A 23,578-nucleotide genomic window follows, 5' to 3' on the forward strand; every position below is an offset into this window, starting at 1 on the left:
CCATCTGCCAGTCCCACCTGGGACTCCCATGGGGAGACCCACTGATGTGGGCTTGGGGCCTGATGGATGACAGCCCCGTCTCAAGCCCCGCGTCGCCCGCGGCAGCACAGGGAGAGCCCACACCCAGCGAAGCTGTAGAAAAGGAAACTGTCCCATTTAATGACCTCGCCCCCGTAACACAGACGTGAGCGCATCGCCGACGGGCGGCAAAGCAAAGTGCACAGTGAGCGGGACTCAGCCCCCGCCCTGGGAAGGCGTGGGAGGGCTCGGGGTGCCCGGCACGGCGTGGGCAGGTGCCAGCCAGGTGCCCGGCCAGCAGCAAGGACAGGGAGAGCCCCGGGCTCGGTCCAGTTGGCACCAGTGTCAGGTCCAGTTTGCAGGGAGGTACGGCTCTCGTTCGGCTCCGTGAAGCGCAGGGAGGGCAGGGGCAGGTCAAGTGTACCAGGACGGAGGCCAGAGGAGGTGGGTCTGGGGGCGCCTGGGAACAGGTCCTGCAGAACGCCACCATGGCAGGTTTGGAGCCTCCCTGCCTGAACCACGGTTTAACCAAAGCAGGGAAAGGGAATAGAGAAGGGGCTGAAGGCAGAGCAGCCCGGGCAAGGGCCCTCAGGTCTATCTAGCTATTCCCATTTGCAAGGTATCCGGTGAGGGGGTGTGTGGGATCTGCCAAGCACCCCGAAACAGGAGTGAGCCTGGGCGACAGACGTTTACCAGCAGTTCCACGTCCCTGACAGTCTCTCCCAGGTGTGACTCAGGCAACCCCGTGCCAGGAAGGGGGTCCAAGGGAGCCAGGCCTCCCCTCATTATCTGATGGAAGCATCGCTGGGGGGATCACGGTCAGATTCCTCGCTCTCCTCATTCGGGGCTGACTCGCTGTTGGAGGTCGGGGTGAAGGCAGGAGACTTTCTGCAGAGAACAGTAAAGGACAGCAGTCATAGCATCGCCCAGGGGCTGGGAAAGGACCCAGTTTGGTGTTGGCAGGGGTCACCACGGCAAGGAGGACAGAAGCTGAAGTTGCCCCTTTGGGCATGTGTGTGTCTGCAGGGATCCCTGGGTGCTGGGAGGGTGTTCCAGAGGACACCAATCAAGAGCATGAAGCAGAGCTGGGGGAGATGTTGGAGGGGCCTGCCCAGAGCAGGACCTTGACAAGGTATGTTAGGCTAGAGGTCTGTGGAAGTTCACCACAAGGGTGCCCTGCCTGGAGCCACCCTGGCTCCAAAGGCCTTTGGGGACTTACACAATGTCCCTGCACAATGGCAGCTCATCTCTCCATCAGGGGGGTCTAGCTTCATGCGTCAAAAGTGACTCCTGTGTGTCTCCTACCTTCTGCAGAGGCAGCACCATGACTGGTGTGGAAGCCAGCCAGGAGTCCAACAGCCTCTAGGAACTGCCCTCTCTCCACACCACATGAGGGCAGGGCAGGAGTTCTACCATGTCCTTCAGCTCCCTCTCACCACCACCCTGGCTGCAGACCCAGAGCGCGGGTGTCCTGGCTCTTCTGCTGGAGCTCACCTGTCCCCAGACTGGGTGATGAGCCGCCGACAAGTCTCCATCTGCACGTCCAAGCCTCGCTTCATGCTGCACATTTCCATGTACTCGTGGAGGTGACGGTTCATGTCATTTTTGGCTGTGGCCAGTTCCAGCTGCTCAAGGGAAACGGTGTAGAGATGATCCCAGGGCATATGGTGCAGGGCAGTGGGCATGGCCAGACCAAGGGCTGTCACCCACATTACCAGTGGCCTGCTCCATCACTCCCCCAGGGACCCACTCCCCCATTTCACACCCTTCTGTACCATGGCTCCCCCCCTTCCTCCTTCTCTCACCTCTATTTGGTCGATGGTTTCCTGGTACTCCTTCTCACGGCTCTTGAACAGTGACTCTGTGTCCTTGATCACCTTCTCCAGGCTGTCATCCTGCTGCTGAGGAGAGCAGACAGCAGGTTTAGAGGCAGGGAAGCGTCCAACATGAGGAACCAAAGGCAAGAGAGAGACAAATCAGAGAAAGAACTGGCAGCACTCAGAAAAGAGGAAGAAATATATACAGTGTAGTACAAATAAGACAGGAGTCAGTACAGGCAGTACAAATAAGACAGACTCGCTACACTGGGCAGTGACCACATCAGTCCAAACAAGCCCAGTATTGCACTGAAGATTTGGAGACCATTCCTGAGCATGATCCATCTCCAGGGGACTGCCAAGGGCCAAAGATTTGGGATGACAAGGGCTTTGGCCAGTCACCAAAGCCTCTCTTTGGGCAGTTTTGCTGCACAGTGGGTAGGTGGGCTGGAGAACATGAGCAAGGATCACCAGAGACCAGTCCAGCCAGAGGAAGTGTTCTGTTCTGGATGGGCTGTGGCTCTCCCCGTATGTGTGCACCCCACCCTCAGCGCACCCCTCAGACTACAGGTCCCTGGCCTGTCTCTAAAAAGGAGACCTCAACAGGGATGCTGTAATGTATTCATGCAGAAAAGGATCTTGTACAGGCCTGCAAGGGGAAAGGGGCTGAAATCTGGTCTTTGAGAGAGCATCTTCCCAGGCTCAGGCAGGATCGAGCGTCCCAACCCAACAAGACCTCAGGGCCCTGACACCACCGTTACCTCCCCCTGCACCTCTGCGGCTGCAATGGCGTATCCAGAGAAGTCCTCCCAGAGGAGCAGCGTTTCTTCTGTCTCCTCCCACGTGAGGCTGTCACAGTCATCCTCAAAGTCATATTCCCTCCTGGGCACAAGGGAACAGCATGTCAGCACCCAGCAAGAGAGCACAGCAGGCAGGGGGCCGTGTCGACGCCAAAGCCTTGCACTCGCTCACGGGCAGGGCTGCAGCCTTGGGAGTCTGGCCAGGGTGAACTCAGGCGTGCCCAAACCCAAGAGTTGATGGGGAAGGGGCTGGTTTTATGGTCAGGAGCCCCAGAAAATTCAGGCACAGATTCCCAAAAGGCAGGACGGAGGGCAGGAGGAGGGGAGTTGGACCAGGTCCCACTCTTGGCATAGGTGGGCTCAGGTCTCCCAGGGGGTCAGTCCCACTGTGCCACAGAGCACAGGGTGACCATTCTCCACAGCAGCATCTCTCATCTCACCCTCACCTGGGAAGGAAAGCCACAGACCACCCTTGCCCTCCCCATCCTAGGACCAGCAGGGAGCCTGCTGGAGCCTGGCTGGACACGGTGGGCAGAGGTGCGCAGCAGCCGCACTCACAGCTGGTTCAGCATCCTCTGCATTTCCTCATTGATACTCATGGCCGTGGTCTCGTCCTCCTCCTCCTCGTCAGGCTTCCGGGAGGCATCGCTCTCTGACAGCGAGGTGTCCTCGTCGCTGACCTGCTTGCGCTCCCGCTTCCGCCCCACCGAGGCTGGGACCTTAACGGGAGACAAGTGCAGAGACTACAGAAACGAGGCCGGGTCCGAGGTCAGGAGCAGGTAGTGGGGAGGAGATGGAGGGGAAAGGAATGGTGGAGGGACAGAAAGGCAGGGAAAGAGAGAAAGACAGAAAGAAAGGAAGGAAGAGAAGAGAGAGAGAGAGAGAGAGATGGGCTCATTATGATCAGGTTAAAGATGGGTGCAATGGATAAAACATGGTTTTAGCATTTTCTAAAATTAAAACTAAGCAACTAAAGATGGAATCTATGAATTTGATGAGAAAAAAACAATGTGGTTTTACTGCAGAAAAACTCAAATCACCCACCACCCCAGTCCAGAGACAGGGAAACACAGTGACAGAAACAGGAAAAAAGAGACAGTCTGAAAAAGGTGAAATATGTCAATATTTATAGGCCGACCTTTTTTAAAGAAAGTTCAAAATTTTTAAAATTTCTCAACTGAATGGAACTAACCAGTTGCTTCTGTAGGGACAAAGAGCGAGACAGAAAAGCAGCAACATCCAGAAAGAGAAAAGAGACAGAGACAGAGAAGAGAGACAGAGAGAAGATGACGGAGAGGGGAAGGGAAAGGAGAGAGATGGAGTTAGAGACAGACACTCAAGCAACTTGTCTCCCTCCTGCAGCTGTTCCCCTAGCACTGTGGGGTCCCCGGGCCCAACACAACAGGTCAGCAAGAGGTTGAGGGGACTCTTGATGTCCAAAGCAACATCTGGAGCACTCCACCTCCACTCTGTGCCCTTTTGTCTGGTCCTCCCAAGAGAGACAGAAAGCAAGGGACCAGAAAGAGCAAGGGCAAGGGTGACCAAGCGTCTCCCCTAGCAGGGGGCCAGTGTTGTCTCTTCTACCTCCTCCTTTGGGATCTCTCCTCCCCAGAGCTGGTGGCTGAGTCGGCAGCAGCAGCGGGCACTTCTCACCTGAAACATCTTGATCATGTCCTCGCAGTTCCGCTGCTGTGCCACATCACACAGCTTGGCAGTGATGTCGATGCGACGGCAGATGTCCATGTCCACCTTCATGGCCTTCTCCTGGATCTTGGTGTCCAGCTCCGTGATGTTCTGAACCCACGACACCGCAGGAAGGGGACAAGGGAGGAATATTAGGCAAGACAGATGGCAATCAGCGCCCCCACTTTCCCCCTCGTGCAGGACGGCTCCCTCACCCCTGCTTTGCTCACTGCGCCCCAGACCAACCCTGCCAGTGCTGGATGGGCCCCACCAAGGAACTGCTTTTATACACAGTCACACCACGTGGGTAGGACACTGCTGTGGGGTTGGACAGAGACTGGGGACTCACATTGCTCATCAGTCCCTTGAAGACAACAAGCTCGGCCTTGAGCTGCTCCACCTTCATGGCCAGCTCCTCCTGGCAAGCTTCAGCCTCCTGGGCTTCCTGCACCAGGGCGAGAGAGGTGCAAATCAGCACCAGTGTGGGGCAGCTGGGGTGCAGGGGAAGAGGGAACAGCAAGGCTCACCTCCTGCAGCTCAGTCACCCGGTCCTGAAGCTGTACACGCACCGTGTACTCCTCTTCCCATCTAGGGAGACAAACGCCGGTCAGATCCCATCGGCCTCGCCTCGCTGGCTGCCAAAGGGAGAGCACGGAGCGGCAGCTGCTCACCCCAAAGCTATCTGAGGGGGGGGACGACAGCACCGGGGCGGGAAGGAGAACGTGCCCAGGAATGCATGGCCTCTTGTTTTCAGGCCATGGCAGCTGCCAAGCCCATCGGCCCCCCAGCCACAAATGCTGCCCCACCACGGCTGCCCGCCCCGCAATGGGGGGAGCTGGGGACACCAACCACAGGCTCGGCACAGCAGCTGGGCCGCACGCCCTGCCGCAGCGGGGCTGGCCCATGGCCCGTCACAGCCCCCAGGCCTCTCCCTCTGCCCCTGAGCCCCACAGCCCTGGGTCACGGCAGCTCCAACCCTCAACAGCAGCTCTGCAGATGTAGTGCGGAGCTGCCCCCATCTGCATCGCTTCTGCGACCACGTTTGTGTGTCTGCGGCGTTGCAGCTCAGGCTGTCCAGAAGCACAAACCCCGATCTTGACACCAAACCACCTCACAGTGTGAGTGACCGCAATGTGCGTGGAGGGCTGCTCTTCTGCCTGTCCCGATGCAGAGGGCTGCCCTGGGCCAGGCCACGCTGCCTGGGCAGGGGCACAAGACTCCTTGACTCCGCTGCTGCGTAACAGGCTGAATTAAAGAACACTCTGTCATCCCACAAGGAAGCAGGATGGATTGTGCCACTTTATGCCGGGCTGTCCGGTGGGTATTAGGCTCTGCAGCTCTGCAAAAAGCGGAGCTGCAAGGCTTCCAGCCTTGCTGTGCAAAGACACATCCCCTAGCAATTATTATATTTCACTGCATGAGATCAACCTCTTGGGTCTCGCTGCAGTGCTGGCCCAGCCCTCGGTCTGTTGGGAGGACATCAAGCCGTACTGCTCTTGGCTAAATGATGATCCCATAGAGCAGGGGGTTGGCATGTGCTGCGGTGCGGCATGGGGCAGGGCTGCTGCATTCTTACCCAGCTCCTGGCTCTCCTGGGAGAGCCAGATTTTTCTGAGAAAACGAGATCACTCTGGGATAGCAACCAGAGCTGGGCTCTTCCTGGTGCTGTGAGGTCTGGTTTCTATTTAATGCCTGCAAGCACCAACACAGACACTCCGACTCTGCACAAGGATGTGAAAAATCTCTCCTCTCACTTACCCACACCAAGTTTGAACAATAAATCCTAAGGCCTAGAAGGCCAGAAAGCATATGAAAAGCCCTCACATTTGTTATCTCTGGGTATCTGGACAATCTGACGATGTGGGAGAGCCCTGGCTTGTGAATTTCTGAGCTCTTAAAGCTACCAATGCTGCTCCTTACTCAAACAAGGACAAAAGTGTGCAGTCCTCGCGTTGGTGTTGGATCCATACCACAGCTTCAGAAGGGGAATCAAAGTGTTCCCATCCCTTTGGGGAAAGAGAGATGAAGGGAAAAGAAAGGAGAAAGTTAAAAGGTAGAATTGCCCTTATATGGGAACTGCTCAAACAAAGCCTCCCTCCCTAGGGACAAAAAACGCCTTCCACCAGAAGAAAAAAAATTTCAGCATCTTTCTCGGTGTGGCACTGCCTCTTTTTCGGTCCCCGCCTCCCTCTGGGTCTCTATATAGTCCAGACTCACTGGGGACGTAAAGCACAGCTGCAAATCCTGGTAAGAGTTCATTTCACACCAGTGCTGTGGAAGACGAGTGCAGGTCACATACACACCGGCTTAAAAGGCACGAGAAAACAGCGATTCACCCCACCAGGGGCAAATCCGTGCACCCATCCACTGCGAACCTCTCTCCCTCATCTCCTGCCTGGCTCCTTCTCCCCTGCTCCCTCCTGCAATGCACCACTCCTAATAATAACCTGCCTGCAGCACTGCGCCCGCAGCCGCCGCCAGGTCGCTGCCAGCTGGAAGCAAGGCTGCCCCGCACAACCCCACAGCCACCGGTGTGCACGGGGGAGAGGGGAGGTCCTTCCTGCCCTGCTGCAAAGCAACAACCTGCCCAAAGGCAGACACGAGGGCAGGAGGGTCCCAGCTGCATGCAGACCTGACCATCGCCTTGCCAGCTAGGGGACAGCTCTCCCAAAGCCAGGGATGTGGAAAGATGCGATGCTGTCCCTGCCAGGTGTGTCCCTTCAACAAGTTCACTGAGAAAAATCAGCAATCCCCCCATCCTTAAAATCCTGCTCACTGCAATGGGCACTGGGGTGCTTTACCCCATCCTGCAGGGTCAGTGCACACCGAGCAGGGCTTTGGGCTGCTCGGGGCCTGAGGCTCCACTTATGCCCCCTCTTGCCACATCTGAACTATGTTGGAGCCCACCTCAATGGGGATGGCCCTGCAGCCTGGCACAGCTCCTCAGAGGCCAATTACAACAACAAAAAACCTTCCTGAAGCATTTTTATAAACAAGGGGGTTTACAAGAATGATGGAGAGACTTTGTACCAGACCTTTTGCCTGCAGTGACAAGAGGTGAAGGTTTTAAACTGAAAGAAGATAAGTTTAGATTGGACATAAGGAACAGTTTTTTGTGATGGTGGTGAGACACTGGAGCAGGTTGCCCAGAGAAGTTGTGGATGGCCTATCACTGGAAATGTTCAATGTCAGCACTCTGAGCAACCTGATCTAGTGAAACCTCACAGCAGGGAGATAGGACTGAGTAACCCTAAAGGTCTTCTCCAACCCAAACCATCCTGTGAGTCTAACACACCGCGTTGTAGCACTGCTCACTCCACACCTCCAGTGTGTCCTTGCAACATCCAGGATAAGAACTACTTGTGAATACAAGTAGTAGGTGTAGCAGACAGCACAAACATGACGAGACTCCCAGATCCCCAGCGCTTAGCAGATCTGTGTGGTACTCACAGGCACCCTTTGCCCCTATCCAGGCCACCTAATTTCAGTCTGCTCCTCCCAAGTGCAGCTCCTGTGAGCCTCTCTCCCGCTGCTGCAACTATTCTCATCCCTCCCTACAGCCCCCACAGCCCTCCTGGATCCCTGACTTGAATTTCAGGCCCTGTGTATCTAGAGAGAAGCTCCTGCTGCACTGCTCCAAGTGCTGTGGGGCGCATGGCAGCAATGCTGTCCTGATAAAAGCACAAGCTCCAGCACCCAAGCCATGGGTGAGAGAACTGGGAAGTCCTGTGTCAATATGGCCTCTTCCATCTGTCTCCAGGCAGGTGGCAAAGGCATGACACCAGCTGCACTGTCCCCATGGCAGATCACGGCCCACAGTGGCAGGGAACTCTCAGCTCCCAAGGGATGTTGGTGTCAGCCCCCAGCATGGAGAAGGGTGTGGAAATGGAATCCTTCTGTCCCATTCCCCTGTTTGGGACCTGGCTGTACCCGTCAGAAAGGTCCCAGTGCTGGATAGGGTCTGGGGGTGGGGTCTGCTTTCCCCCAGCTCCTGGTAACACACTCCAAAAATAGATCCCACCAATAACATTGGCTCATAGCAGCTTGTGGTGCCCCCCCATCTCACCCTCAGCAGTCCCTCTGTCACCCCCTCTGCAGCCTTCCCTGAAGCTCACTTGCCAGAGCAGGACAACCCTACTCAGCTCTCCATTCTCCCAAAGTTTCGGCACACCAACAAACCCAACTTGATCCCCTCTGGCTGACCCACTTTTGAGGCTCAAGCTTTCCTGGCCAAAAAACTGGCTCCAGCTTCCCACTCTCTGATCTGAAAATGCAATGCAAGGAGTGCTGCTCCACTCTGGAGAAGGAGCCTCACCACTGGCTTAATAATAAAAGGCCTTAGGTACATGCAGCAGTTGGTGGGAAAGAAGAGACTCTTCCTTTACACGTGCCTTGCTCAGTGCCTCCACAGCATCTGACAGGCAAGTTTGCTCAGCCTAAGCCTTATAAAGCCAAAAGCATAAGGTGTCATCTTGGACCCCAGCCTCAATCTTGGCACTGGAGCCCATGGCTGTGCAGAACTGGTCCGTGGCACAGCTCCCGCAGGGAGTTGGGTGTGGAATCACAAACTTTCTAACTGCTTCAAAAGCATCACAAGGCGACTTCTGAAAAAACCCCAGACCAGTGGCTCGGGTGGTGTCAGTCGCCAGTGCCGCTCTCGCCCGGCCCCGCGCTCTGACCCGCGACGCCAGCCCAGCCTGATCTCATCCTACGTGCGGATCCGGGAGCAGCCTCGGAAACTGGCCTGACACAAAGCAAGAGGCCAGAGCAGCGGCCACCCTGCACGGGAAAGGAGAACCGGCCAAGAGATTAGCTTTGCATTCTGCTTCACCCTTCTCCAAGGCACATGCCAAGCCACAGCTATTTTGGGTCGGGAGGAAAGCCCCCGAGGAGTGGGGTGTCCTGCCTCGGCTCTCTGCTGCTGAGGGGCCAGCTGGAGAGCACTGGCGAGGGAAAAGGGCCTAGGAGAGGCCAGACACACTGCTGAGGGGCTTCTCAACACCTTCCGACACATTCAGAGAACTCTTTCCTTCCCAGCAGCCTTCTCCAATGCAAACCCGCTCACTGCTGCATGTCCACTCTCCTCACCTACTTTCGGGCTGCTCCTCCTTCCTGAGCATTTCCAGATCCCCTTGGCTTTAAAACACAGCTCCTGGAGTTACTCCTTCCCTGCCTGGAAAAGCATTTCTAGTCTCTCATGCCAGGCTGGTAAGATGGAAGAAGGCTCAAGGAACACCCCGCGAGGGTTCGCACACCAGGTGGCAAGGGAGGAGACCCAGGCACAAACAAATGCTTTCAGGGGTCCACTTTTTTCCCCACGCTGCCTGCAGCCCGTGCTCCCGAGAAGTCTGGCCAGGACTGTCGCCTTCCCTCCCCGCTTCCCCCTCACACCGCCCACCGGGCAGAGCCCTGCAGCCTCCCCGGCGATAGCTTCGGTCCCCCGGGGAATGCCGCTGGTGCCCCACGCTCCAGCCGCCCCTTCTCACCTGCGCTTGTACTCGTCGCGCTCCCTCTTCACCTTGGCCAGCACGTTGTAGAGCGCTCGGATCTCGGGGGTGATGGTGTCGATCTGCACACCCACCCCGTCGGGGTGGACCCAGGAGACGCCCGGTCCCTGCACCAGGGTGGTCTCGGGCCCCGGGCCGAGCCGCCGCGCTTGCGAGAAGGACCAGATGGTGCCGGGCATGAAGCGGGAGCCGGCGGAGTAGGCGGAGGGCTGGCCGGGACCGCCGGGGCGGGAGCCGGGGGACCCCAGCGCCCGGGCCGAGCCCAGCCCCAGCCCCAGCCCCGGCCCCAGCCCCAGCCCCAGGGTGCGGATGGGACCCACGAAGCCGGTCTGCACCGCCTGGTCCCGGCGCGGGGGCCCGCGGCCGCGGCCGCCCGCCCCCTCCTCCAGCGCCTGCTGCAGCTGCTTCTCCAGCTGCCGGTTGCGCCGCTCGAGCTCGTGGACCTTGGCCAGGAAGCAGCGGAACCGCAGGTTCAGCGTCTTGAGGACGCTGATGTTGGAGCCCAGGTCGTTGCGGAGGGCCATGGCGGCGGGCGGCGCGGGGAAGGGGCCGGCGGGCGGCTCCCCGCCCAGGGGCTCGGCGGCGGCCGGCGGCGGCAGCTCGGGGCCCGCCAGCCCCTGCTGCTCCTGCGGCAGGAGGAAGAGGTTGGGGCCGAAGAGCGGGTTCATGGCGGCGGCGGGACGGGGCGGGGAGCGCCGGGCGGGGGGATGCGCCCGGCCGGCCCCGGCGGCGGGGGCGCGGCTTCCGCTGCGGCGGGGATGCGGCGGCGGCGGCGGGCGCCGAGAGCCGCCCCCGCTCCCGCCCGCTGCCCGCCGCCGGCCCCGGGCGGAGCGAGCAGAAGAGGGGACGCGGCAGAACCTCCCTTTCCTCTGCCGGCCCTCGTCTCTCCCCCCGCCGAGGGGCGGCTCGGCTCCCCGGAGGGTGCCGGGGCGCCCCGGGGCGAAGGGACGCGGCCCGGTCCAGCGGGATTCCCCGGAGGGACGTCCCTCTCCGGCACCGCTAGCTGAAGCCCCGCCTGTTACCGATTTCCGTAACTAGCCCAGCACGCAACACAGCATGCTTCTGCCTCCTTTTTAATATTTTATTCTTTTTTTTTTTTAGTAGAATTTAGTGCTTTTCCAGAGCTGCCCCCCCCCCCCCCCCCCTTAAAGAAGGCATAACTTCGCCTCTGCACCCCAAATCCTCTCGTTATCCTCTCTGGAACCCCCCAAGACAGCCCTGCCCCTGGTGTGCCAGCAGCCCGCCTACGGGGAGCTGCCGCTGGACAATGGCGAGCCAGCGGGCAGAGGAGGCTGTGGGGAGGCAGCCTCTCCGATATCATGCTTGGCTCGCAGCCGGCTTCCTCCGTCCTTGTTCACAAAGCAGCCTCGGGTCTTGCTTCACGTCCCTTATTTCAGCCTACTTTAGGTCATTCCCTCTTACCCCCTGACCCCCGGCCCCAGGTGAATTTTGCAGAAAGCGCTGGCGTCGCCCCTCCCTCACCCCATTATCTGGTGGGAGGAGACTGAGCGCAAATCGATCACTACATGAATATTTAATGGATGTGGACACCTGTGTTCCCTTGCTGTCTGTGTGCTCCTGGCCTGTTCCCCCAGGATCTGAGGAGCTGAGCCGAGCGTGGCACCTGCGCAAAGCGGCCTCTGATGTCTCAGCTGAGCCACCAGCAAGGGGTGAGCGAGCAGTGGGTTGGCATTCAAAGAGGTGCCCAGCGCCGCACCACACTGAGCTCTGTGGAAGGAGCTGGGAATGCTCCAGTGGGGCAGCGTGCTACGGCCCTTCCCTTGGGATCAAAGGTATAGCTCAATCCACACTGCCAGGAACTTCCCAGCTCCATTGAGGATGGCTAGCTTTGTGAGTCTTGACTGAGAGTCTGCCTATTGAATGCTCCTTGCTGCTTCTCCTCCGGGCTACAGGTCTTCCATCCCTGCATTACTCTTCTGCCATCCTGACCTAGGAGCAGTCAAAATCAAATTTGTTCCCCTCTCCTGCCTTTCTGTGTCCAGCATCAGTTATGTTCTGTGGCTTGCCTATCTCCCCTGTCCTGCCCACAACTCAAAGCTCCCCACAGCAGCTCCCCAAGTGCATTTATAATACTTCCTCTCCCACCAGTAACTGTCTGCATCCTCCCTGGCACACCCATAACCCACTGGAACTCAAGTGGATTTCAGTCCCTCCGAGATGGGCTTAGGTTGGGAAAGAAGTGAGCTTTCCTCTTCTGTCATCTCCTTTTTAACTCTTTTCCTCTTCTCAAGCAGATGTTCATTTGCTCTGCCTCTCACTAGGGAGGCTGAGCAGTGGCAAGCAGTGCTTTTGTCCAGGGAGAGGAGGTTAGGAAGGCTCTCCTCATGGGCAGGCAAAAGAGATCCCCATCTTCCAAAAACCAGCACTGCAACAGCAGCTGGTAGGGAGCAATGTGCCTGGCAGCAATGCTACCAAATAAACACCCAGGGAAGAGAGAAGGACAGATGGACAAGAAGGATCCCAGTCAATAAGCCTGTTTTGAAGCAGCAGTGACAGTTCCAGCTCGGAAACCTCCCAGCATGTGACCTTCAGCCACTGCTGACTCCCTCCTTCCTGCTGCCACGTCCTGTCACCCGCCCCCCACGCTGCCACAGCCTGCCTGTGCCTGGCAGCCCGTGCTTTCTGCCACAGCCTCCCCCCGACACACTCCTGCTTTTACCCCTCCACACCCTTGCACCTGGCAAGCAAGGTCAGAGCGGGGGGATCTGCTGCTGCGTGCAGCCGGCGAAGAGCACAGGCGAGAGCAACGCCACAAACTGTGCAGCGAGTGCCCTCCCAAGCTCTGCCCGGCCTGCTCCTCTCCGGCTGGGGAAACCCGGCAAGTGGAGCTGATTCATGAGATGCCAGTGGAGGAAGGCATTGCCATCCATCAGGAAAAGCTTTTTTTACCAGAAGGCCAGCACAGCCCTGGAGCAGGTGGTGGGATCTCTGTCTGTGGTGGTTCTTGGGGCTCAGCTGTGCAAATCCAGTGATGTGACCTAGTGCCGGGACGGCCCTGCTTACAGCAGGGACTGGGCTACAGACCTCCAGTACCTCTTCCTACCAACACTCCTGCTGCCTCCTGGACAGAAGGCAGTGTGGAGCCTCCTTTTTTCTCTAACTTAATTTGCTTAGGATACTTGCTGGGGTAAAGGACTCCTACTGATGCAGAAGATGACTGGGACAAAGGGCCAATTTGTTCTAGTTATTCCTGCAGAAGCCCAGAAATTAGAGACAATCCTGCCACCCAGGGGACCACAGAACTCCACTTCTGGGCCTCAATCTCACTGCAGCCCAACAGCTCCTTCTCCTCATCTTCCCCCCCTCGGTTCACCTAACACCTGGCACTTCTCCAGACCCTTCCACTGCTCCCGTTCCCACTTTATCAGCTCAGGGTCAACAGTGGCACTGCTGGACTGCAGCTGCTGACACGCAGAGCTGCTCGTTACAGCTCTTAAAATCATTCCTGTAGCCAGTGTGAAAAAAGACACTTACTTGCAAACATGGTGGTATTTATCTTCCACAGATTTTAAGGCCAAGGAAGAAGCACTTCATTGTCTGACCCTGTGCAAAACAGACAATGCAAATTCCAGGTACTCATGTGGGACTCTGTCTCTAATTGCTGACAGCACAGTAAAAAGAGATTAAGTCTCTACCACTATCCTCCATGGGCAAATCAAGTTAGGTTTCCCAGCTGCAAGCCCCTATTAAAATCACCTGAGTCCTTTGCATTTGCCCAGCTGTAATATCCATTGCCAGGCTGAGATGCTCCTCCTCTCCCAGATCTCAGAAGCTCTTGGTAGCTAACGCATCCTCCTTGCAAAGTAACTTCATAAGTGAAACCTGTCCAAATCAGCTCCACAGCTTCCACTGAGGCTCCTTTTGGAAGGCACAGGTCTCCTTGGTGTGTCTGTATCTCATCTCCCTGCTCCCCTTTCCCTCCAAGTACCTCAGTGGTGCCTTCTTCCTTGCACAACACTGCTGAAGTATTTCTGTGTAAACTCTCAAGTCTTCCAACTTCCAAGATTCTTCACTAAAACTGACCCACAAAATTGCTTCTCTCCACAACCAGAGGGAGGTGTTGCAATGCACACATGACTTTTGGGCAGAGCAAAGTCATCAGCCCAGTCAGCTGCCTGGGTTTGGGTGCAAATGCGGAGAAATTGGTGCAGAGGAGCAGTTGGGTGATCGCCACACAACACACAGAAATGTTCCTGTCTAACAGCAAAGGAGGGAATGCATTTTCTTCCAAAAATGCACGAACACCATTCCAGGAGGGAGTTTTGGAGATCTTCATGAGAAGGCAGCTCTAGGCAGTGCTAGAGCCCGTGACCCAACTGACTTTACCTTCTCAGCAGTTCCCCCCTGACTCCGTCAGGCAGGTGGGACTTGCAGACAACCTCCATAGGAGCTCTCCACATCCTCCCTAGCAGGGATGGACCAGCCTAGGGGAGCAGGACCCACTGATGGGACTTAGGCCATTTGTGGATTCAGCCCCTACGAAAGTGTCCGTATCTCTGGGTGTTTCGTGCAATGCAGTGTGTGCACGAAGATCCAGATTTCATACCCAAGTCCCTGAAATGCGCAGGGCAGGATTTCAGCCCCTTCCTCAGGATACAGCCAGACATGAGGCGATGCAGCCAGAGGCAGCACGCCCGGCCCAGAACAGACATTACAGCACATGACATCACTGGAGTCAGTGACTGACCTGTCACTACTGCAGTCTCTTTCCATTACGCACTCTTGTCCCCAGAAGCCTTAATCTTCCTTCCTGCACCACCCCAAGGGTGCAGCAGTGCAGGGCCTGCCTCTCCCTGCCGGTGTGCAGAGGGGAGCTGCTGGAGCCTGCGAGGCAGGAGCTGCCAGCTGGCTGTCTTCATTGTGCCCTGATAAGGCTTCTCCAACAGACTCCCAGTTTGGGGAGAAGGACAGCATGCAGCACAGTGGAACAGATATCACGACTCCTCTCAACAAGCTTTTAATCTGTGACAGCATTTTTACCCCTCAGATCTGCTTTCAATCCTTGCTCTGCCTCAGTTCTTGCTTTGCTCTGTCTCAGCTCCCGCAAGCTTCGTTATCAGCAGCTTTCAGATATTAAAACACATTAAAGGAAGGTACTGAAAGATGATCCAGCAGTCACATTCTCCAGAAATCTCAGCTTTCAGGTAACAAAAGATTCCCAGAGTAAGGAGGTGGCTGCAAGCACAAGCCTAATGTGACCACAGCCTTGTACCAGAATGCAGACGAAGCCACCAAGCTTTGTCCCCAGCTGCTGCATCCCCAGTACTGCCTCTGAAGCTCAGTGGTGGCGTTTCAATGTCACACTCAACACTATCTCTCTGAGCAGTCATAACTGCAACAGTTGAAATCAAGAGCAGATCAAAACACCAAAGAGAGATGAAAATTTATCCCGTCTCTTCCCAGCTATAACAAAAGGTTTGCAGGCATGCCAAGTGATTGGAACAATGCTCAGCAAGAGAGAAGTTTTGTTGAAACACTTAAAGCAGCGGCTCTTCCTGCATTTCAGGGCTGAAATTCCACCATAATTTGGACATTTGCTGGAAAACAGACAGTTACCTTGGGATCCCAGCCAGGAAAACTCTATCCCTGCTGATGGGGTTATCAGGATAAACTGGTTCTCAAGCTGAGGCTGCACACTCATATGGTTACCTCAGCAGGCGGCAGCAACAACACGGGAGAGATCCGCATTGCTCCTGAAAGGACAGGCCCAGGGCTTCAAGAGGCTCTTGCTGCTCTTCTCACCAAAACTTAGGGTGCATTTGTCTTCTCTGAACATTTCCCAGTTTTACAGCCTTTATGCAGATGGAGGGTACTAGAAATGCAATATTGAAGCAGTAATTCTTTCCCTTGGGCGCTATTGCACCTAGCATTTATTTAATTATTCTGAAAGATGCCAGAAATCTTCCCTTAGGTCTTCTGTATGCAACAATCCAGACCTCAACACACAAACCCAAAGTGAGACAGCTGCATTAAGAGGCTCCTCCCTGACCTAATTCACATAGGGAAGCATGGGGATAAAGTTAGTTTTCAACTGTGAAGATACTTGTTTAATGGCTATTCAACACAAAATGATAAAGTCAGTTCCCCCCTCCCCTCCAAACAGGGTTATAGCAAATAAAGCATACAGATAGAGAAGCCCTAAAAAACAGAAGATAAGATCTGTAACAAAGACCAGGACTCCTAAGACACTGAGAGACTGAACCATTACAGGAATCACTCAAGTGCAACCTTGAAGGGCTTCAGCCAGAAACTTCACAACTGATAAAAAACAGCATTATCATGGGCTTCGTGGGAAAGAGCAGATCTGTGATGGGATGTTCGAGGGAAACTGCAGGAGCGTGTAGTTTATTATGCAAGGTTTTAAGGAAGATTATGAGAGAAAAACTTACTATGGGATGTTGAGGGGAAGGGCCGAAGGAGGCAAAAGGAAGGCATCAAGCTAAATTGGGGAGAAAATTGAGCATGGGAAACGGAGAGAGGAATAAATAGGAGCCAGTCACATGGAGACTGGCTGCTGGTCGGTGTGCCTGTGTGGCTGAGCCGTGCTCCCAATTACCACCATCTGTCCTGGCCTGGCATTAAGCTAATCCCAGCACGCATGCACGCTGCTGGTCCGTTAGCTAACTGCAAGCTGGGCTAGCCTGCAAGCAGGAAAGGAGGCCTGAGAACCAGGCAGCAGACACATCACAAGCCTGAGCACCAGCTGCCAGTGACCCAGCAAAGTGTGGGCAGACAATCCACCAGCATAGTCCAGGTTTGATGGGCCAGGGAGCAAGAACAGGATTAGGCCTTTTTTGTTGTTCATGTTTTTTAAGTGCTGTTTTGTGTTTCCCTGGGCAGCCATCACAGCACGTTCCCTCAGTTTCTGCTGACCACTCTGTGCCTGCTGGCATCCATAGCGAGTGGAAAGCTGCAGTCTTACAGCTGCAGCAGACCAGGACATTTAAATAGAAACAGCCCAGACCACTGCTCGCTGTGTCTTAAGGAGAAGCAGCTGCAGCTGGGTGAACATGAAGGCAAAAAGAACTTCACTGTACAGCTCCACAAACTAAAAGCAATCCCTGCTCAAGTCTGGGGGGGATGGACTGAGAGACTGCTGGAGACCAGAAAAATCGTGAAATGGGGACAGTCACAAGAGTGAAGTAAGTGACATCAGGGAACTGAGGAACCACTGGGCTAGAGCCTTGCCCAGACAAAGCGCTCAGCTGACAGCTCCACACAATACAGCCTTCATGCAGGCAGCAAGGATTTCAGCTCCCACTGCTTCTTCACAAACATCCCCATTGAAGGGAATAAGGACAGACACCAGAAATGCCAGAGTGTCAGCTGGGAATAAGAGGGGTTTCTGCTGCAAAGGAATAAGAGGACACAACAGAATTCTGTATTTTGTGTTCCAATGAAAATGAGCAAGACTTGAGCAACAGTATAAAACTTTTAATGGGTCAGTGCATCAGTCCTTGATGCAAAGGGAAAGGAGCAAAGGGGGCTATCATTGTCCCAGGTGCTCAGAGCTGCAGAGATGATCTGCACAGAGCAGCAAAGTGGCAGTACCCACAGAGCTGCAGCAGCCTTTGCTCTCCAAGGAAGGACCAACACATGGAAAAACAGTTCCTCTCACTGTCCATTCGCTTTCACTCTATGCTGCTTCTTCCTGGTAGGGACTTTAGGCCGCATCATTTTGGGAGAAGGCCGGACAGCCTTCAAGGGTCTCCTCTGTGCTTGCAATGAACGTTTCTTCTTCAAAGCAGGTTGGGGCAGCTTCTGCTCTTTGTCAGCTTTTGAGCCCTCGAGTTTCTTCTTTTTAGCCGGAGGCTCCGTGATGATGGTATCAGGGACAGCGGACGGAGCTGCCGCTTCCACAGCAGGCTCTTCATCTGAAAGGAGAGAAAGGCGCTGTGAGAAAAACCCGTGTGGCTTCTGCAGGGGAAGCAGCCTGCGAGGGCAGGCCCAGCCAGCTCAGCTGAGCTCCAGCACTACGCTACCTTTCTGTGCCTGCGGGATGGCATTGGAGAACTTCTTGAACTTGGCAATGAAGAACCCATCCATATTGTGCGTGTGGGGGTAGAAACGCCGCGTAGACTTGAGGGACGGGTGGAAGCGACGGTCCTTGAACCTGGGAAGGAAGTGGGGTAAGGAGTGATAGAACGCCTCTGCTCAAGCCTGGCCACCAAGGAGCAGTCACACATGCAGCTTGTGACCTGGCACACACCTGGTGAAGCCTTCCTTGCCGAAGTCCAGGCCTGTGGACACCAAACGGACATTGCGTTTCTTCAGGGCATAATCCACAACCCACTCGTTCTCCTCCACCTGCCAGAGGCTAAGCATTAGGATCCAAAACCCACCATCTCCTGAGGAGGAGGTGACCACAGCAGATGATGGTAGAAGGCACTTACCATGACGGAGCAAGTGCAGTAGACAATGTAGCCCCCTGTCTCGGAGGCAGCATTGACTGAATCTATGGCGCTAAGAATCAGCTCCTTCTGCAGGTGGGCACAACGCAGGATATCCTTCTCATCCTGAGGGAGAAAGAAAGGTTAGGATGCCACAGGCACAAGGAAGCACCCCAGGCCTCTGCTGTGGATGAGAGAATAACAGGAGAGCAAAGCACATATAATGTACAAGAGTCTGGAGTCTTCTGCAGAAGTATTACCAAAAAACCAGCCCTGGTACAATACACAGAATAAGAAAGAAAAGGGAAAATGTGTTGTAGGTATCTCTCAACAAAGCTGCCCCCAAAGGCCTTCCTCTCATGACTCGTACTTGAGTCAGCACTTGCCACCCACCTTGTTGGTTTTGACAGCAGGATCCTTGGAAATGACACCTGTTCCACTACAAGGAGCATCAAGCAAGACACGGTCGAACCCTCCAAGAACCTACAGGCACATGGAGATTTGGAATTACGCTCACAGGTGGGGACTCAAAACAAGACCAAGACTAGAAGGGGAACCAGAAGACTGGGAAGACAGGAAACACTCATTCTCCCTCTTTCTTCCCTGTCCACCTTCCTGCCTCTGTATCAAGTAACAAACACACTCCCCAGCAGCTCTGCTCATCCTCCTGTGAGGTGACTCTGGAGAGCACAGCTTCACTAAAGGGACAGCACAGCAGCTCTGGGTAAGCACTGTAAACAGGAACGTACCTTGGGGAACTGGCGTCCATCGCAGTTACTCACAACAGCATTGGTAACTCCCAGGCGGTGCAAATTCCCTACCACGCTACGTAGTCGCTCGGCACTGCTGTCATTAGCCAGGATCATCCCCGTGTTCTTCATAAGCTGAGCTGCCAGAGAGCAAAACACACCAGCAAGAGGCTGAAAACCTCTTGTGCCTTTGTCTCCAGTGACAGACACCCACTCCTTTCCTCGAGTTCAGTCCCCCTCTATTCCCCTTTTCTGTGTGGACCAGTGGAAACTCCTCATTTGACAGTGCATCCCTCCCAAGGCCCCAGGGTAGTACCTATGTAGCTGGTCTTGCCTCCTGGGGCACAGCACATATCCAGGATGCGCTCATTCTCCTGTGGAGCCAGTGCCATGACGGGGAGAAGACTGGAGGCTCCTTGCAGCATGTAGTGTCCAGCCAGATACTCTGGGGTGGCACCTGGGCAGGGAAGGCAGAAGAGAAGAAGATGACACGTGAAAGAAAGGGAAGCAGAAGCGGGTGAGCTCAGCCGCGTACGCTCAAGGTGACCTCACCGATGGGCACAGTGGAGTCATAAATAACAAGTCCCGTTTTCGACCACTTCCCCAGGGGGTCAAGATTCACGCCGCGGTTGATGAGAGCCTGCAAGGCAAGGAGAAGGGACTGAGACGCTGCTCTGGGGGACAGGCAGCTCAGGACACAGCCACTGGCTCCCGCTCACCTGCGCCAGGTCCCGCCGCCGCGTCTTCAGCGTGTTGGTGCGAATGGTGACAGGGCGCGGAACCTCGTTGGCCTCCAGGAAGTTTACCAGCTGGATGGGAGAAGGGACAGAGAACAGAGATAGAAACGAATTCTCAGGGAGGAAGCCAAACGCCCGTCGGTCAGCACAGCTATGGGCAGGGCAGGATCCCACCTCAGGGAGCGGGAAGATGTCCATGAGCTTGGTGAGCAGGAAGTCACTGTAGGAGTAGTAGGTGGCCATGTCCCGGCGCAGCAGTGCAAGGTATTCCTGCCGGGAGCGCCCCTCCTCCCGCTTCACCCCAAAGTCCTGCAGCACCTCCATGTTGCCCTGGATGCGCTGGTGAATGACGTGCAGGTCAGGGGGCTCAGCGGGTGGGAACACTGTTAAGGAATCACCAACAGCCAAGGAACTCAAGAGCCAGGGGCTCTTTGCAAGTACAATCAGCCGCGCTGGACACGCGCGCCACAACAGAGCCTGCGCCAGAAAGGCTCTGCTGGAATACTGCTGCCATCAGAGCTCAGCAGATGCAGGATTCAAAGGATGAAACTGGACAAAAAAGTTCACAAGTCAGAACTAGAGGGTGTTTAAAAGAATTACTTTAGATAAATAGACAAAAATAGAAAAAAAACCAAAACCACCAAACAACCAAAAAACAACAACAACAACAAAAAACCCCAACCCAACAAAAGAAGTGTTTTAATACTGAAAGCATTACCTGCAGCAGAAAAAGAGACCAGAAATTTCTCAAGGGCAACCAAGTGGTATAGAGGAGAGTAAGAAGGGAGGCAGAAAATTAAAATCACCAAAGTCCAGAAGTAAGCACTTTGGAGGCTAGAATTGCTGTCATCAGAAACTCTGGGAATGGGTTACACAAACACCCACCAGGAAAATCAGGGTAGAGAGGAACAAACCACATAATTAGTCATCCATATGTATTTAGGACTAGAAAGGAAATTAGGGCAGGTTCCAAGCCCCATACAGGGCGTCACAGATTTCCTAGCTGTGCTATACAGAAGCACAGCATTATACACTATCTATTAGGACGGCTCAGCTAAAAATACCTTGTCATGCACAGACACTTTTGCTAAGCAATATGCACGATAAAGTCCAAGTGAAGCTCTCTGGTTGTATCCAGGCCCCGTGCTGCATCACGCACATGGCTTATGGATGTCACAGATAAAAAGGATATCCTCCTTCTCAATCTCTTCACTAGTTGGCAGTTTAAATTGTTCATCTATATCCAGGTTGAGCTGCAGATCTGGGCCCTCTTCTTCCTTCTGTCCCATTTTCTGCTTGCTTGCCTCCTCTGCTTCCTCTTCTTCCTCCTCCTCTTCACTTTCATCTTCACTGAGGCCTTCCCTAAGGACAAAGAACAGGATCACACAGATGCTTCTCAACTACCATTTCTTAGATGGCACAAAAGACAGAAGAATAACAACACAGGCTCCTCATCTGCCCAGGAAAGGCTTTAGACACTCACCTATCAGGCTTCTGCTTCAGGGCAGCTTTTTCAATAGGCAGCAGCTAAACAGAGACAAAAGATTAATCAAAAAACATCCACAATCGTCCCTTACTTCCCACCATCTGTGAAATTTACTTGCTCAGTTTAAAAGCGACAACAAAAAAAAGCACTGAACGTTTTGCTGGAATCAGCTGCTACACTTGAAATCATTTTTGTGAAGGAAACTAGGAGAAAGTTCTCCACCACCTCTCCACCCCCTGCCACCAAAAGCCATCCTTTCCCCCCCGGCCCAAGGGGTCCTTTCAGCCAACAACACCCAAGTACTTCTTGTGTAATTAAGGACAAGAAGTTCCTACCTCTTCTTCCTCCGATGATGAGGCACCATAATCATCCACCATCTCCTCGCTGCTCCCATCCTCCTCCTCCTCCATCTCCCAGCCCTCTTCCACCTCACCATCACTGGATAATTCCACGTGGTTTCCTTTTGGTTGGGTTTTCTTGGCTTTGGCTGGAGCCAGCCACTTGGAATTGCCATCACTGAAGCCAGAACGGCCACGGGCAGTTTGTCCTGCTGCCTTTACAGCACGTTTCCCCTCCTGTGGGGACAGCTGCTCTTCAGCTAGAGGCAGAAGAAGAGGTCAAAAGTTAGGCATTATCTCCAAAATCAGCTGCTCTGCTTTTCCAGTTGTTACACAAAAAGGCCTTAGTCTGAATCCTGAGCTGCCTCTCCAGAGGGAGGGATTGCTTGCTCTCTACATAAAGTACCAGGCATATTCTCACCTCTCCCCCAGTGGACCTTGCAGGAGATCTAACAAGAATTACCAAATTAAAACAGTGCCACAAAACTCTTATGGTATTTGCTCTAACATATTACAGTACCCTCTGCCCTGAATCTTTGTCTATCCTTCCTTCTTTCCATTTGAAGAGTTTCCTGGGCTACACAAGATGTAACACAAAGACTTAAAAGCCTCAGCTATAAAAGCAGCCTACAACAACCTTGCTGTGAATGGAGGATAAGTAAAAATGGATTTAACCTGCAGAAGAGAGACCTTCGACTAGTTCTTTAGACAACGCTGCCTCCTGGCACAGCAGCCAGCAGAAATCAGATAGAATTCATTGTTATTATCTATTGGAGAGAACCCAAAGAGGGCCAATAAGATGAAGGGTCTGGAGGTGAAGCTGTACGAGGAGCAGCTGAGGTCACTTGGTCTGTTCAGCCTGGAGGAGAGGAGAGACCTCACTGCAGTCTGCAACTGCCTCGGACTGAGGGGAAGAGGAGAGGCAGGCACTGATCTCTTCTCTGTGGCGATCAGTGACAGGGTGCGAGGGTATGGCAATCAAAGTTGTGTCAGGGGAGGTTTAGGTTGGATATCAGAAAAAAATTCTTCACCCAGAGGGTGGTTGGGCACTGGAACGAGTTCCCAAGGAAGTGATCACAGCACCGAGTCCGTCTGAGTTTGAAAAGTGTTTGGACAACGCTTTCAGGAACATGGTGTGACTCTTGGAGTGGTCCTGTGCAGGGCCAGGAGCTGACTCGACTACCCTTGTACATCCCTCCAACTCAGGAAACTCTAGGATCCTGTGATTTAAAACAATGAAATTCCACGTGTACCTTGCCTTGAAAACGACGCCAGAGAAGGACGGTGGCGGCAGCGCCCGGGAGGAAGCCGGACTGGGGACCGCCGGCCCGTCAGCCCGGTTCGGACCCGCTCCCACTCACCTGTCGGCTCCCGCTCTCCCTCTCCTCCTCCTCCTCTTCCTCCTCCTCCGAGCGGCCTCCTCCCCGCCGGGCCGCTGCCCGCTCCCAGCCGCCTCTTCGCAGCCCTGCATGGGGAGGGGAAGCGGCGATCAGCCCCGGCTCGGCCCGCACGCCCCGGCCCGCCGAACCGCCCCCCTCACCTCCTTCTGCCGTGACTGGAGAGCTTCTTCCTGCCGCTCTCGGGCTCTGCGGGAAGACACGCGGCGGTCAGACGGCCGCGGGCGCCGCGGGGCGGCCGCGGGCCGGCGCAGGCCGCACTTACCTGGCGGCAGGAAGCGGGCCAGCTCCACCTCGGCCCCGCGCTGCTTGCGGGCCTTGCGCCCGGGGCCGCGCTTCTCCTTCCTGCTGGGATCGAGCTTCCGCCCCATGGCCGCGCCGCGGGACCCCCGCACGTGCCGCGCTCCCCGCCGCCCCGGCGCACGCGCCCGCCGCCGGCCCGCCCACCGCGCCCGCCGATTGGCCCGGCCGGAAACGTCAGCCGCGCGAGCCGCCCGCCCCCGGGACGCGCGGGGCCGCGGGCCCGCCCCGGCGCGGGAACGGCGGCAGCGGCGCCTCAGCGCCTGCGGCACCGGGAAGGGCCCCGACAGCGAGGCTGCGGGCCCGGAGCGGGGCTCCTGCCGAAGGGACGCGCA

At 55.3% G+C, this 23,578-nt stretch overlaps 2 protein-coding genes across 9 annotated transcripts; both read right to left on the reverse strand.

The window, feature by feature from the left end:
• Positions 1-135: 135 nt before the first annotated feature.
• Positions 136-10,822, reverse strand: IFFO1 (intermediate filament family orphan 1). 7 transcript variants are annotated; one of them, XM_038156846.1, is made up of 10 exons: positions 9,805-10,822; positions 4,846-4,906; positions 4,668-4,763; positions 4,289-4,429; positions 3,828-3,836; positions 3,194-3,378; positions 2,609-2,717; positions 1,824-1,916; positions 1,513-1,643; positions 136-906 (listed from the first exon to the last, which is right to left on the reverse strand). In XM_038156846.1, the coding sequence occupies exons 1-10, from the start codon at positions 10,491-10,493 to the stop codon at positions 804-806; spliced, it is 1,617 nt and encodes a 538-aa protein (XP_038012774.1). In that variant the 5' UTR covers positions 10,494-10,822; the 3' UTR covers positions 136-803. The 7 variants fall into 7 exon arrangements, with proteins under 7 accessions (XP_038012774.1, XP_038012686.1, XP_038012521.1 ...); XM_038156758.1 differs by having other exon boundaries at positions 1,824-1,919; XM_038156593.1 differs by having other exon boundaries at positions 2,597-2,717.
• Positions 10,823-17,259: 6,437 nt separating this feature from the next.
• NOP2 (NOP2 nucleolar protein) lies at positions 17,260-23,379 on the reverse strand. Of its 2 annotated transcripts, XM_038156008.1 has the most exons (16): positions 23,209-23,379; positions 23,087-23,132; positions 22,908-23,011; positions 21,544-21,806; positions 21,206-21,249; positions 20,915-21,084; positions 19,897-20,096; positions 19,705-19,794; positions 19,538-19,625; positions 19,302-19,442; positions 18,986-19,125; positions 18,630-18,719; positions 18,240-18,362; positions 18,056-18,153; positions 17,829-17,959; positions 17,260-17,720 (listed from the first exon to the last, which is right to left on the reverse strand). In XM_038156008.1, exons 1-16 carry the CDS (start codon positions 23,312-23,314, stop codon positions 17,461-17,463), a joined length of 2,094 nt encoding a protein of 697 aa, XP_038011936.1. In that variant the 5' UTR covers positions 23,315-23,379; the 3' UTR covers positions 17,260-17,460. The 2 variants fall into 2 exon arrangements, with proteins under 2 accessions (XP_038011936.1, XP_038011925.1); XM_038155997.1 differs by having other exon boundaries at positions 19,705-20,096.
• Positions 23,380-23,578: the final 199 nt, after the last annotated feature.

The sequence above is a fragment of the Motacilla alba genome, chromosome 1 (assembly GCF_015832195.1).
Source record: "Motacilla alba alba isolate MOTALB_02 chromosome 1, Motacilla_alba_V1.0_pri, whole genome shotgun sequence".
Taxonomy (NCBI): domain Eukaryota; kingdom Metazoa; phylum Chordata; class Aves; order Passeriformes; family Motacillidae; genus Motacilla; species Motacilla alba.

Excerpts from the sequence above, each read along its gene's own strand:
- IFFO1 (XM_038156514.1), bottom strand. The coding sequence starts at position 10,493 with ATGAACCCGCTCTTCGGCCCCAACCTCTTCCTCCTGCCGCAGGAGCAG. Across the intron at positions 1,920-2,596 it reads CCGCAGAGGTGCAGGGGGAG|CAGCAGGATGACAGCCTGGA; the intron begins GTAACGGTGGTG and ends TGCTCTCCTCAG. Across the intron at positions 1,644-1,823 it reads AAACCATCGACCAAATAGAG|CTGGAACTGGCCACAGCCAA; the intron begins GTGAGAGAAGGA and ends TCCCTTGAGCAG.
- NOP2 (XM_038155997.1), bottom strand. The coding sequence starts at position 23,314 with ATGGGGCGGAAGCTCGATCCCAGCAGGAAGGAGAAGCGCGGCCCCGGG. Across the intron at positions 18,363-18,629 it reads CTGCTGTCAAAACCAACAAG|GATGAGAAGGATATCCTGCG; the intron begins GTGGGTGGCAAG and ends TTTCTCCCTCAG. Across the intron at positions 17,721-17,828 it reads CATCCCGCAGGCACAGAAAG|ATGAAGAGCCTGCTGTGGAA; the intron begins GTAGCGTAGTGC and ends CTCTCCTTTCAG.